At 38.5% G+C, this 14,263-nt stretch overlaps 1 protein-coding gene across 1 annotated transcript in view; it reads right to left on the bottom strand.

The window, feature by feature from the left end:
* CLPTM1L (CLPTM1 like) overlaps positions 1-14,263 on the bottom strand; it is a gene marked incomplete at both ends in the record, with an annotated part of 29,859 nt that overhangs the window by 14,929 nt on the left and 667 nt on the right. The window contains 6 exons of the mRNA XM_082015112.1: positions 1,713-1,807; positions 4,486-4,603; positions 8,515-8,593; positions 10,572-10,714; positions 11,796-11,985; positions 13,965-14,065. Coding sequence (XP_081871238.1) covers positions 1,713-1,807; positions 4,486-4,603; positions 8,515-8,593; positions 10,572-10,714; positions 11,796-11,985; positions 13,965-14,065 — 726 coding nt within the window. The remainder of the gene's footprint in view (positions 1-1,712; positions 1,808-4,485; positions 4,604-8,514; positions 8,594-10,571; positions 10,715-11,795; positions 11,986-13,964; positions 14,066-14,263) is intronic.

The following is a 14,263-nucleotide window of genomic DNA, read 5'->3' as shown; positions in this document are numbered from 1 at the left end:
CCAACTTTTTTTAAAAATTCCTAAAATACAGCAAGTAATTTTCTCCTCTATTTGATCACCAAGAAGTTGATCCGAACTTCAAAGATGTTTTAGCATTAAGTTTATTTGTACTGAGCATTTTTTCCAGAATTTTCAGTATTGATGGTCAGAATAGAGTATTTCAATTGGAAGGGACCTACAACGATTATCTAGTCCAACTGCTGACCAATTCAGGGCTGACCAAAAGTTAAACCATGTTTTTAAGGGCCTTGTCCAAATGCCTCAAACACTGACAGGCTTGGGGCATCGACCACCTCTCTAGGATGCCTGTTCCAGTGTTTGACCACTCTCTCAGTAAAGAAAGGCTTCCTCATCTTCAGTCTAAACACTCCTGGTGCAGCTTTCAACCATTCCCGCAAGTCCTGTCAGTGGACCCCAGGGAGACGAGCTCAGCACCTCCCTCTCCACATCCCCTCCTCAGGAAGCTGCAGAAAGCAATGAGGTCTCCCCTCAGCCTCCTTTCTCCAAACTAGACAAACCCGAAGTCCTTAACCGTTCCTCACAGGACATGCCTCCCGGCCCTTTCACCAGCTTTGTTGCTCTCCTGTAGACACATTCGAGTACCTTCGCACCTTCCTTAAATTGTGGGGCCTAGAATTGCACATAGTACTCAAGGTGAGGCTGCATCAATGCTAAATACAGCAGGATAATCACGTCTTTTGTCTGGCTGGTTATGTTGTGCTTAATATGTACCCCAGAATGCAGTTTGCCCTTTTGGCTCCCAAGATATTTTTCAGCATTTCTTTTAAGCATTCACTGTCTTAAGAAAAAAAAAAGAAATCAGCACAGATTCAAGAAATTATTTTTTTATATGAAAAAATTATATATTTTTTTAATTCGGGCAAATGATGCACCAAAGGAAAAAAAAAAAAAAAAATCAGAAGAGCTAGTCTCAGCCTACAGATACCTTACAACTTAATAAACAGAATGGGAAAAAAAAAAGTTTAAATGCCTGGGAAGTCTAACGGTTTCCAACCAAATCAATTTTATGTACTGTAAGTATAAAGAAACATAACGTTCCCAGCAACTTCTTATGTATCCCAGAATATGGAAATTAGATTGAGCGTAATTGTAGATGACAAAAATGTTCAAAATAGAACAATGAAGTCTAAAAAAATTGTTCATTAAAACAAAAGATTCATATTTAAACCAAGACACTCACAAAGCTGACAGAGAGACACAACACCAACCAACCATGCCTAGAACCACAAGCTCTGCACTTTACAGTGACAATTTTTTGAGTCATAAGTCAGAGACTCAAATCCTACTGTTGGTGCCTGAGCTAAGACACTGCAGCAGTAAACTTTGTGATAACTCAGCCTAGCAGAAAATGTGAACTGATGTTGACAGGCATATTAATTCTGGGTGCTTTGGTTCATCTTAAAAAAAAAAAAAAAAAGGAATGCTAATGAAGTTAAATATTTTATATTTCAGTCAAGACTGTTTAGTTTATACCTAGTTATCTCATATTTCTATCTTCTTTGACATTTTTATATTAACTTGGTACTGGAAATACAGCTGACTTGTACCAGAAACAACTTCTACTGCTCTACAGAAATTACTATTTCCAAGAACAGTTCCTAATAAATGAAAGTTGAAGATCAACCCACCTCTTTTTTTTTTTTTGCCCCTCCCCGCCCCCAACTGCTACAAAACAGAGTTTCTCCACTTACATGAAATGCTGCTACGAAGAACGTCAAAGCCAGAAAGTACAGGTTAGTATCAACAAAAATTCCTTTTACTTCATCTGCATCCTTTTCTGAAAACCCTAAGAGAAAGAACAAGTAATTATGCAAGAAGTACTAGGCAGTTAATTGTTATGCTAGAGCCTAGTATGAAAGGAATCTTATTTCACCTGCACATGTTTTACTAAGGAATCATAAATCCAAACCAAGATGGCAGCTTTATTGGTAAAACCCAAGCCTACCTATATTTTGGCTAGTTATTTGGCTTGCCTTAAAAAAAAAAAATCCAGCAAACAGACTGATGTGCCTTTAACAGGTTGTGTAACTACAACCCAAGCTGAACACCAGAGACACAAAAGCCAAGCCAGAGGAAGTCATTCTGGCCTGAGTGGGAAGAAAAAGAATTGTTCAACTTGGCCTCTGAGCTTTTACTGGATACATAAGAAAGGTGAGCTTCACATTGGAAAATGAAAAATGAAAAAAGGACTACACTGTGGAGGAAACAAAGGTCAGTGGGAAACACGGCCATATATGCAACAGTATAGACCCCAGATCATGGATTAGGTATCAGTTCTTTTGACAGCCCTTGCAGAATTAACTTGGAAGCTTCTCTCTGATAAATAGAGAAAGGCAAAGCATCTTCCACAAATCACAGTCTGTAAGCTGAATACATATTCTCTACTGTCTTATCAATTCTCCTAAAGGAGGAATGTTGCTTTCTTGTTATATACTGGACAACCATTAATTCAAAAAAAGTTAGAGCCTGTCCATGATAAATATGGTTGCCAGGACCAAGGAGTGTGTTTTCCAGAAGATACAGCACCTCTTCTAACACCTTCAGCCAGTGTTAAGATGCTTTCTTCATGAAGTAGAAGCCACTGTGATCAAAGTCTACTGTTCTCAGAAAATACACAATGCTGCATTTACAGCAATGGTGCTGGTTATGAGACTGGTGAGTTCAGTACCAATTTACTTTGTCACATCAACTGTCCTGCATCACAGCAAGAATAGTGTGAACTTTCAAAAGATTTTCCAGTTTTGCTACTCTAAGGAGACCTTTTGATAAGTTATTCCAAAAGGAACATTCCAAACCTTACATTTCACTATCTGCATACTTATAGAGAAAAAACAGCATCTTAGGTAAGCTTTTTTTCCCAGGCAGAAGAGGTACTCCTAGGATGATACGTCTTGGTATACATGTCCACCACAAGACAGTGAAGACATGGAACATGAAAATTTCAGTTATGCCATTCTGAAGAGGCTCACAAAAATTTACGGAGAAAAGATGGTAGTCAAATGCCCCACACGAATTTGGAGCAAGTGGTTACTTGATTCTTTCAAGACAGGTATTTTAAGCAGGTGTAATTGTAGCTTCGATATACATTAGCCTGAGCTAAGAAGCAGCAGCTGGATTCTACTTGGGATGACCTTACTCCTTACCCACCCTCCCATGCCCAACAAAACATGAGAAAAGCTTAAGCTGCAAAAGAACTGCAGAAAGTCTAGACTCTCAGTTAAGTTACACTGCATACAGGTACTGTGTCTTACAATACTACACTCTCAAACTAGTGCTGAACCAGAACATTTTTTTTTTTTCCCTTTCAGAGGAATCAATGCCTTAAGTGTTAAGTTGTCCATCATAAAACATTAATTCAGAGGCGACAGTGAATAACCAAACCCTCTCCCTCTTACTACTAAATTTCGGTGAACAAAGACTACCACTGAGTAGTATGGAAGCAGCATTACCCCTGCATACGTCTCTTGGGAAAATAGTAGAATACTGCTTCTATCTGCACTAAAAAGATAAACTGGGAAGGATTTAAAAATCATTAAAATAATAGAGCACGAAAGCTTTTAAGATCTTTTGGCCTGAAAAAAAGTTCAAATTGCTGTCTGAAGAGCTTAAAAAGAAAGGATCAGAAAAAATCCTACATACATATACATCAACACCAGCTCAGTTATGATGTAGTTCCTTACTCTAGCATAAAGAAGCCAACTACAGCCTAGCGAGAGAAAACTAAGTCAGCAAAGATAACCCTGAACATAAGATGCGGATTTTTAAGAGTGATGATTAGACTCACAAAGGTGTGCATCAGTGGAACAAATATTTAAAGACAGTAAAAGTTCAGGTATACCATTACCAACACAGAACATATGAACTTCAGAGTGAAAGTGTACATGTACTCCATTACATTTAAGTGAAACACAGAATTTAGTAGTTTCATGCATGTAAAGCCTCCAGTTTACCTGAATTACTGCATAAATTTGTAACTGAGCCGAAGTGAGAGGCCAGCCAATGCTGAATTGTCAGAAGCAGTATGAGAACCCAGATTCCTTCTTCATGCTCAGCTTGAGACCAAAGACTTTGCTGTGTCTGCCTATATTTCACTGTAGGTATATGGCTACAGTGACCAGGTATATAGCTTATATCAAAGCTTATGTAACACCAATCCAGCTTTTCTGTTCCACGGATGATAGGGGAAACCTGTGGCGAAAATTCTCTCCTCTATTTTGGCCTCTTATGCTTTTACAGTAGTACTATCCAAATAAAATTTATTTTAAAATTGTTAATTCACTTCTCTATTCTTGTTTCCTACCACACGTCAACATTTTATTTCCATCTTTACCTTAAAGTAATGTAACGTAAGATCTGTAGCAGCTAACCAGAAAAAAAAAAGTGTTAAGTGTCATCTATGTACTTACAAAAGTGATTTTTGGGTGTTTTTTTTTTTGCCTGAAGTCATTAAAGATAAAAACATACCAAATTGTTGGAGGGAATACACAGCATCCTGCATGTGGATCCAAAATCGGAGTTTTCCAAGAGATATTTTGTCATATGACACTGTCAGAGGTAGCTCTGTTGTTGAACGATTTATAACCTGTAATTTCAAAAATATAGTTTCGTTTTTAATAGCAGAAAAATTGCACAATTATTTCTCTTTATCTTTTTAAAAATAAAGGAAAGTTATTATATCACACTATGACTTAATCACACAGTTTTAGGAGGTCAGTTTGTTTTTTAAAAGGGAATAACACACTAGACTTCCATACTATGCTTGAAGCCTTTGGGGGTTTTTCCCAAGAAATGCTAAATTAGCAGGTTGTTCTGTCCAAGTTCTTATAGCAACCTCACTGTTATTGTACATAAATGCCTCTGAGATGTTTACATAAAGTTCCCTCTGCTGGTCTTAGCTCAAGTGGGAAAAGTGTGCTTAAGGTAATTCTCTTTTGACAGTTCTTTTCTGAATGTATATACTAAGATTACCTAAACTAGAAGATTTAAAGAAAAAAAAAATCATATCCCAAAGGCCACAGTCAGAACTTTACTAAACTGAGGCTGTTTTTGAGAGAAATTAAAGTTATAACAACTCATACCAAAACAAAAGGTGGGGAAGCAAGATGATCCTACTTGCTCGGACTGGGGAAAACACCACAGCTAAAGCGAAGCAAGCTACCTTGCCTGCAAAACTTGGGATATGGGGTGTCACAGAAACCTTCTTCCCACTCCAACAGAAATAAATTTCAGCTAATCCTCCTGTATCTTCTAGACCTTAGTTAGGATGAAAACTACCTGGGGACCCCTTAAGCTGGAAAAAAAAAAAAAAAGTCTTAAATTGCCTCAGGTCTTTCTGCATGATAGGTGACTTGTCTCTCAAGTAAGTTTAAAACAAACAAATAAAAAATGTCCTCACAGATGTTACAATTCTCCACAACTATCTAGGTACAAGTTCAGACAGTATGTTTTAAGCTTTTAAAGATAGCTCAAGACTACAGACAGACACTCTGAATTGCAACAGTTCAAGATCTATTGCTCCCAGCTCCTAATGACTACCTGATCATAATTCCCATCTCAGAACTGCTACTTGACACTGTATCTGTTTCTACAGTAATTAGTTAGCTGACACCTATCTGAGATGAATAGGCTCCTTCTGATCCCTATGTAACAGAACACGGTTTTAGCCTCCCCACATATCAGTCAGGTGTGAACTTCGGATTACGTTCACTCTCCGATTCAGCGAGTACAAACAATTCTCAATCTCAACACCCTCCCAAGACTCTACAAGCTTTTCAGACAGTAGCAGAATACGCATGCGTGCAAATGAGAGAAAGGGAAGATGAGAAAGTTTTATAAATACAGCAGGGAGAAAGCTTGAGAAACTAGAACAGTGCCAGTGATCTCTGAACTGTCTGTTAAAAAAAAAAACAACAATGAAACAGCATGAAAACAATGTGGTAAAGAGTGCTGGTAAGATTCTATAGCTGTTCAGCAAAAGCTACATAAATATCTTCCAGGCTTCTTCCTCTTTTTAAAGGATACCTGTAATCCCTCCATTCTTACTCCAATTTCTCAGTCTATCAAAGATAGCATCAACATTTCTGGGAGGAAAGGAAAAGAAGTTTTATCTGTGCAGAACAGATAGAAAACAAAACTTTTGCAAATGCATGGGTAAGTAACATGCAGCAAGTGTGCTCTACACAGACAAAGCACTACTGTGGAGTTAGGGGTAGTGCAGGGAGAAAATCAGATTGCAATACAACACAGAGATAGCAATTCTTCAAAACCAAAAGCAAATTAAATGAACATACAAAGATTAGAAGAATTTAACTTTCTCAATGAACAATTAAGAGTCCACAAGTGCTGCCTCACAACCTAGCTGAGTGTCATGTTTGCTAAGCCTTTGAAAACTAGAAAGTTACCAAACCTCTGCAATACAACCTAGTCTTGTAGTATGGCCTCAGAACATCAGTTTATTACTTCTAGCACTCCACTTTATCAGTACTACAAAACAGTGTGTAAACACAGCAAATAAGTTCAGCGGTATTAAAGTTTTCTCTTTATTAAATCAGAACCCTGTGCAATCCCCAAACCCCCAGCACTGGCAAGAACACTTAGGAACACAAGGAACACATAACTTCTAGACTACAGTACTTACCACACAACACCTATATCTGGGTCAAAATAATAGTCACTTCAAAATCTACACAGGCTAGCATAAGCAGGGAAAATGCATCTTCAGCTCCATGACTTTAGGTTGAGCATACCAAACAGACAGAGTCCATGCCCCTACTTAGAGTCAAATGCTGACCTTTCTCCACAAAAGCTGTATCACCCTCTTCCCTTATTCTTTCCTGCTCTTCACTTACCCTCATCTCACAGTATGCATACTATAAGACCACGCTTTCTGCAAGGCTCGTGAGCAGTTTGGCAAGTCATTACTGAGAAGTCACATAAGCTAGTGCTGAAGGGGAAGTGTGCTAGTTTTGATGGAATAGTCTTTGCAGAACTTCTCGGGATCTTTAATGACTTCAAGGCAGTCAGTTACAATAGCATTACCGTGGCATGCATGACAACTGCAGGAATGTTATGTAATAACATGTGAATGCTGTGCTTATTTATAAACAGGGTACACGACCAGTAAGAAGCTCACATGAATGTACTGAACTGAATGAGCTGTGGTAAGAAACTTAAAACAAAGGACGACACCCATTGATAAGACATCGCAAAAGTGTATCTAAAGAAATACCGGACAAAGCTATCTGCTACCAAGATTTGTAACAAATGCTCAGGAGGTTTTTTTGCTGAACAAGCTTGGGGTGGAGGGGATACAAGTTCTTAAAGAAGATTCTCCCCAATATAAGTAACAAAATTCCTTGTCTGAGCTAAAGTTCATGAATCGGAAAGACAACTTAGAAGGTCTACAAAAAGCTCACATCCACCAAGACTTCCACCCAGAAGATGCTGAATCCAGACATACTCATTTAAACAGTTTTGAGACATTCCCCAGGGCTTTTGCTCTCAGTAACTGCAGTTGCTAAATTCCAGCCAGTGCAACTGAAAAGAACTGCACGGTTTAACTAAGAGCTGCTAAGATGAACATGGTTTAGATGCAGGGGACTGCCATGTGTAACTTGTAGTAAAGGAAGTGCATGATTTCCCACAAGAGAAGAGCTGGGCAAAAACTGAATACAGCAAAGTAAAAATGTAAAAACACTTTTTTTTTTTTTTTAACTGCAGGGGTGACTGAACACTAGTACAGGTTGCCCAGAGAGGCTATGGCGTCTCCATCCTTGGACAGATCCATAACCCAACTGGAGAAGGTCCTGAGCAACTCACTCTAGGTGACCCTAGTACGAGCAGGAGTGTTGGACTAGCAACCTCCAGAAATCTCATCCAACCTCATCCTTCTGTAATTCCATTAGGGAAGTTTCTAAGTCCTGATTTGTTTGAGTACACAAAATAACTGGATGTAAACCAAGCTTCCAGGTGCTCAACATGATAGAAACCACCAGCAGAAAACTTAACCACAAGTGAATTTTTTGGAGATAAGAGAATAGATACTTGACTTATCTCAGTGTAGCTCCAGTATCAGCTGTGTTCAGTATGCTCATTTCCCTAGAAGATATCAGAAGCTGCTCTGGGATGCTAACACAACTTCTTCAGCTTAAGGAGTCAAATTGCTCATGAGACTGCTCCCACCACAGCTGGTGCTGCAGTGATGTCCTCCATATCCACCCAGAAGACAGAAGCAAGAGAATCCAAATATATTTTGATGGAATAGAAGGGAGTGCTTGGCAGATACTTCTGCCAGTGGGGAGTCTCGAAACCCAGATCCAGCCTCTACAGTTACCACCGTTGACCCCATTAAGTTAAACAGTCATTAATAGAGCCCTTTTGTGAATTTATACTTTTTCATTACAGCAAACAACCCATGACAAAATCTTAATTAAAACAACATTGAAGAGTACGGTTAAAATTGTTAAATGTAATTAAAGGTATTCTATTACTCACCATCAAATCTTTCACTCTGTTGCTTAGCTGATCAATAAATAATATTGGAAGGTAATGCACTGTCTTCCCCAACTGAACCCTAGGATGTTTAAACATGGATTTTATGACTGAAGTGATCTAAAAAGAAAACTACTTTTATTCAAATTAGCACTCATTCATCGCTTTCAGATCTACCCATGTAGGTATTTCCCACCATCTTTTCAGGCACATTTTCTTTTAACACACAGCAAGAAAGAAGCCACTAGCCTACAGTCTTTCATTGAGAGATGTGTGTATACAAAATTAGGCATGTCATATTTCTCCTTTTAGTTTGTTTTTATTTTTCTCTAGAGAGACAGAATAAGCAAAAAAAAAAGACAAATGAAATTGGTTGTGATGATTCTGAAGCTGTTGCATGTCCAAGAGTAGAGGAAATTAAAATGTTTGTTGAACAAAAACGTGCTGAAGTTTACTACCATATATTTGTACCCTTTGTCTCAAGTATCCCTCTCCTACTGCAACAATGACAGCTCTCCACTATCTGCCCCACTCCTCTGCATGCCCAACGACATCAGGTCAGCAATAGCACATGCTCTAGCTAGCATGGGACTATGAACACGAGATGGCTGGTACGCACACAAGAATGCTAGATACTACTGGATAGAGTGCACAAGGAGCAGAAATCTTCTCCGCCTTCTCCTCAACAGAAGCTCTCGTTTGGATTGCTCTACCACCTCACCAACCTGCATGAAACCAATAGAAACTTCCCAGCCTTTGAGCCCTCTACAGAGTTGACCACTGAAAAGTTATTTAGCAAATGATGACCTACATGCAATTGCTTTGTCAGTATCTTAGAAAAGTATTTAGCCTAATGCCCTAAAAGAGAGAAATTCATAAAAGTTCTTCACTAGAAAGGCAGTTATCCAGTGATGTTCTCAGTGAAAGTCTATGGAACTAGCACAACAGAGCTTTTTAAAGCCTGAAAATTGAATTTTAGTTGTTGACAAAAGAAAGAAGTCTCTAGGCATGCTAAAAAAGACTGCATACTAAATATACAATGGACAACAGTAATATAGAAGAATACTAAACTGAGGCTCAGAAATACTGGTTAGTTATTTAACTGAAGAGGTTTAGATTTCTATATAGTAACTACAATTAAAGCTACTGTTAGTGGAATTGCAGCAGGCTATTTCATATCCAAACTATTTCCTGTATAATGCAACGACAAAACAGCACTGATGCATATCTAAACATGACCAGAAAAAGTATCCTCGTTCATCAACCCCAGTCCAACCCCTTCTTGTTATGGGCCTATGTTATGAGTTACTAAATTTATCTATTTTGGCTGGGAAGCTATCCCAGAACCCCAGGGTCTGCTGATTAAGCAACAACTTCTGCATTTAACAGGATACTTGTAGAGAAAGGCATCAACATACAGCAGCACAAGCCAATACAGCACTATTTATATAGTTAACACTGGAAGTAATTTAAGCAAGCTGTGAACAGAAGCTACTGCCTGCATTTAGTGGCCTAAAAACCTATCCCTGCTTTTTAGTATTTTCTTAAGAAAATGACATAATGTAGGCACACACATTGTCAAAGTAAAATAAAGCCAATCATAGAGGGAGAAAAAAATATGTCACAGAAGATCAGCTGTGCCTCTTCACCGCTTGCAGTTTGTACAGATAATTTGCAGATGAAGGATAACCAGAAAGGTCAAGGGACAGTAATTGCCTTAAAGGCCAGAAGTATGATCTGAGAACAAGGGGGTCTGAAGTCTGTGGTAGCATTTTACTTGTGCCTTTGTAGTTCTGCTTTGTCTTACTATGATAACTCCCTACAAAAAAGCATTCTAAACTCTGAGCTGCCCAGGAACAAGAGATCTCCAATCAGGTTTTCTAGTACATAATATCTTACTAATTGTCACTACCGAAATACAAGCATTAAGAGTATCTATTCTTGTCTCCTAAGCTCCAGTTTAAACATAAAATACTAAAGGAGGCCATGGAGTATTTTTTTGAGGAAACGTGCAGCAAGTCTATAATAACAAACCTAGCAAAATTAAGTCATCAACTTACATCTTCATGTAACGGTGAACATCAGCAGGGAGGGATGATCCATCAAACACGAAGTCTTCCACCATGACATTTAAGGTTAATCTTGATCTCCAGTGAGAGACAGGTTCATCTAGAGCACTGGTCTGTTTTTCTGCTTCAATTTGCTTTAAAAATAGAATGAACATACATACTGCTAAACAATACAGAATTTTGAATAGGATAATACTCTTAACTCACAGAAACTATGGAGACATTAACTAGATCACAAAACAGAAGCCCAGTAAGAAACACTTTTACCTTAACTTTGGGTGTAAAGGCCCACAATAATCTGACACTGAAAAACTTCAGTGCCCATTCACAGCCTTGTTCATCTAGAATGAATATTCAGCTAATTAATCTTAATATCTTACAAATGTGGACACTAGTCAGAAAAAGTCACTTTGAAATAAGGACTGTAGAGTAATCAGATGTTATTTCAAAATGGTCAAAAGGATGTGGATGATCAACCATATTAATTTTTGGGACTAAAAAGATCAGACCATTTGTTTTGAACTTCTGAGCTTCCAAAAGCTGTGTAAAGCAGTGCTGAAAGAGTGCAATTTTAGCTTTCCTTATCCCCAGCGCATTCCATTTGCTTTTCTTTGGATGAATACCACCTGTTCTGACTTTTACTCTCTCTTTTATTAGACTCTAGCCTCAACTCATTTTCACACCACCCCACCAGCAAGTAGGCTGGGGCTGCGCAAGAAGTTGGGAGGGGACACAGCTGGGACAGCTGACCCCAACTGACCAAAAGGATACTCCATACCATATGACATCATGCTCAGCATATAAAGCTGGGGGTAAGGAGGAGGAAGGAGGGAGACATTCAAGAGTGATGGTGTTTGTCTTCCCAAGAAACCATTACGCGTGATGGAGCCCTGCTTTCCTGGAGATGGCTGTACACCTGCCTGCCGATAGGAAGTGGTGAATGAATTCCTTGTTTTGCTTTGCTTGTGTGCATGGCTTTTGCCTTCCCTATTAAACCGCCGTTACCGCATCCCACAAGTCTTCTCACTTTTACTTTTCTGATTCTCTCCCCCATCCCACCAGGGGGAAGTGAGCAAGCGGCTGTGTGGGGCTTAGTTGCCACCTGGGGGTAAACCATGGCAAGATGAAAGTACAGCAGATGCTAACACTAGAAGTGTCTATGAAATAAATTACTTTTTTTGCAGTTGTTAATCTATAGATGGAAAAACCACCTACCTGTGTGGCTGATTCTCCAGTGAGCAAATTAACCTCTTCTGGTTTAGGGACCATGTATGTGGTCAGAGGGCTTACTATATGCACCTGCTTACCGTCATGCCAGGGCAAAATGCCAGCATGATGAAGGAATATATATGCATATAATGTGCCATTATTTCGGGTTTTCTTTGGTACGGAGACATTCACTGTCCTAAAATACAAAATAAACATATTATGAGATGACATAGCACATGTTTAAATATTTAGCTATTACATATAAGGATCACTGAAGATGTTCTGGAAGCAAGCAAAAAAAGGTTGGGGACATAAAAAGCAAAGAGAAGTGACCTTTGGGTTGCCTGGCACAGAATAACTAGTTCTGGTTAATATGCCCTAGTGAGCTATGGCTGGATGGGATCAATTTATATACTCCAGTATGTACTGCAATATTTGTGCTTCCAAAGTTTTACTATTATCTTAAGATACTTTAATCTTTGTCCAATTCATACTTTATTACCCTAGATAACACAGGACTGCATCATCCATTCTTTTGTTATTGTCCCCTGCCAATAGGTCATAGGGCCAAAATTATCACAGCACTTGTAGAAAACAGCCTTCCGTGTGCTGAATACGTATCACGGTTTGTATACATAATACAAAGTTTAAAAAGAAAATTACAGTTTTGACAAGCACTTTGCATTAATGAAATATCTTCTCAGCTATGGTATGCCAAGCACAGAACTCTAGATAGGAGCCCCAAACCATGAAGTCACTCCCCTTCTGTTAGCAAAGAAATCATCCTACTTGCAAGCTTGCATAATGCCTCCTCTATTCCTGTAAATTTGCTCAGGTTATTTTGTTCTGAATACTTTCAATGGCTTCGCAGACTCTGTCAGTAAAACAATTTTTATATTTTCAAGTCTGTCAGAGAGGAAGTTTAATACAACCTAAACTGCAGACCAACGTGTTCTTTAATTATAGAAAATGCAAGAACGTGAAACAACCTGGGAGACTCTGCGACAAGAGAGTCAAGAATAAGGTGACTATTTTAAACAAAAAAAAAAAGTGAGGTAGCAAATACAAAGCACAAAACAAGTAGTTCTAATAATTTTATTGTATAGAGGCATATGCAGAGTACACTGTTATACTCAGAAATTTGTCTAAGGGCACAGTCTTACTCCATTTTAGCACCAACACCCCTTCAGAAGGTCTCAAAACCCCAAGCTACCAGAAAAAGGTTTACTTTTATGATCATTAGCACTGAAACAGTTAGAGAAAAGCATGTTGCTAAAACACAGGAAAAGAGAACACAGTTTGACTTCCAAGTTCTATTCCAGGTCTGAAGCCACGGCTATTAAGAACAAAACTTCATGTAGCTAGTAGACTGGCTACACGTGTTATTATAGGAAAGTCTCAAGCATTTCCAGGCACTTTCACTTAGATTTTCACAACTGAAAGTCATTTTTACTATTATAAGCAAAGTGTACTTTTGTAAAACATTTGTCTACATGGCTGAAAACAGTATGCTGATACAAACTAACTAATACTTAAGTTTAGCACATCATATGTACATTACTGATCTAGCACAGCTAGTGAGATGGATGTTTAGAGTGGGACCTGAAAATTAAGACAGCCAATGTAGGACAGCGTTCAAGATTTATAAAATGTACAGGAGAGAAACAAGCATTTCTGTATTTACTACTATAGACTTGTTTTGCAAGCTTTGTTTTTCGCAACTACGAGATCATTTTCAATACAAGAATAGTTTGTCTAAGAGCTTATTCCTCAGTGCCAGGTGAACTTAGCACACTATCTCCATCAAGGCAGGCACTTTACCAATGTTTAATTCATTGAATATTCTAGGAACCTGTAATTAAAGAGAAAAATACTGTTTTTATTAACAGCAGCACTTTGTCTTCAACTCTAAGGCTGAAATCCAACTAACATCTTTCCTGCCTTAACACAGCAAATATGGTTATTACTTTATGAAAACAAGTGTGAACTCCCTAGCCGGTACAGCACGCAAAAATAGCTTCAACTCCAAAAAAAAGAACGCAAGAACAACTCTACTCTTTCAACATAACTACCATGAACAGTCTACCGTGCTTCAGGCATACTTCCATACATGTAACTACTAGTTAGGATACAGACTTCAGAATTAAACAAAGAACTCACAGTTCAGATACCCACCTTTCAAATTTGGACTCAATATCAAAATCCTCCACATTCAAAACCAGATCTATATTACTCTCAGCACCAATGTTTGACCGTGTGGTAGTATACACGCTTAACTGAAATCAAAGCACAGAACAGAGAAATCAGACCACAGAAATATTAGATTCATGCACCAGCACGCTTAGAGTACAGATCTGTACTTCAGCTTCGCTAATTTCCCAGTCACATCACGGTTATATACGCAGGGAAATAAAACAAAAAAGCCTAAGGGAAAAAAAAAAAAGAGCCTAAGGCAGCTTTCAGCTACCCCTTCC

The sequence above is a fragment of the Phaethon aethereus genome (genome assembly GCF_964289735.1).
Source record: "Phaethon aethereus genome assembly, chromosome: 2".
NCBI classification, from domain to species: Eukaryota; Metazoa; Chordata; class Aves; order Phaethontiformes; family Phaethontidae; genus Phaethon; species Phaethon aethereus.
The sequence above is the reverse complement of the archived record's forward strand: the minus strand, read 5'-3'. Positions and strand labels throughout refer to the sequence as shown.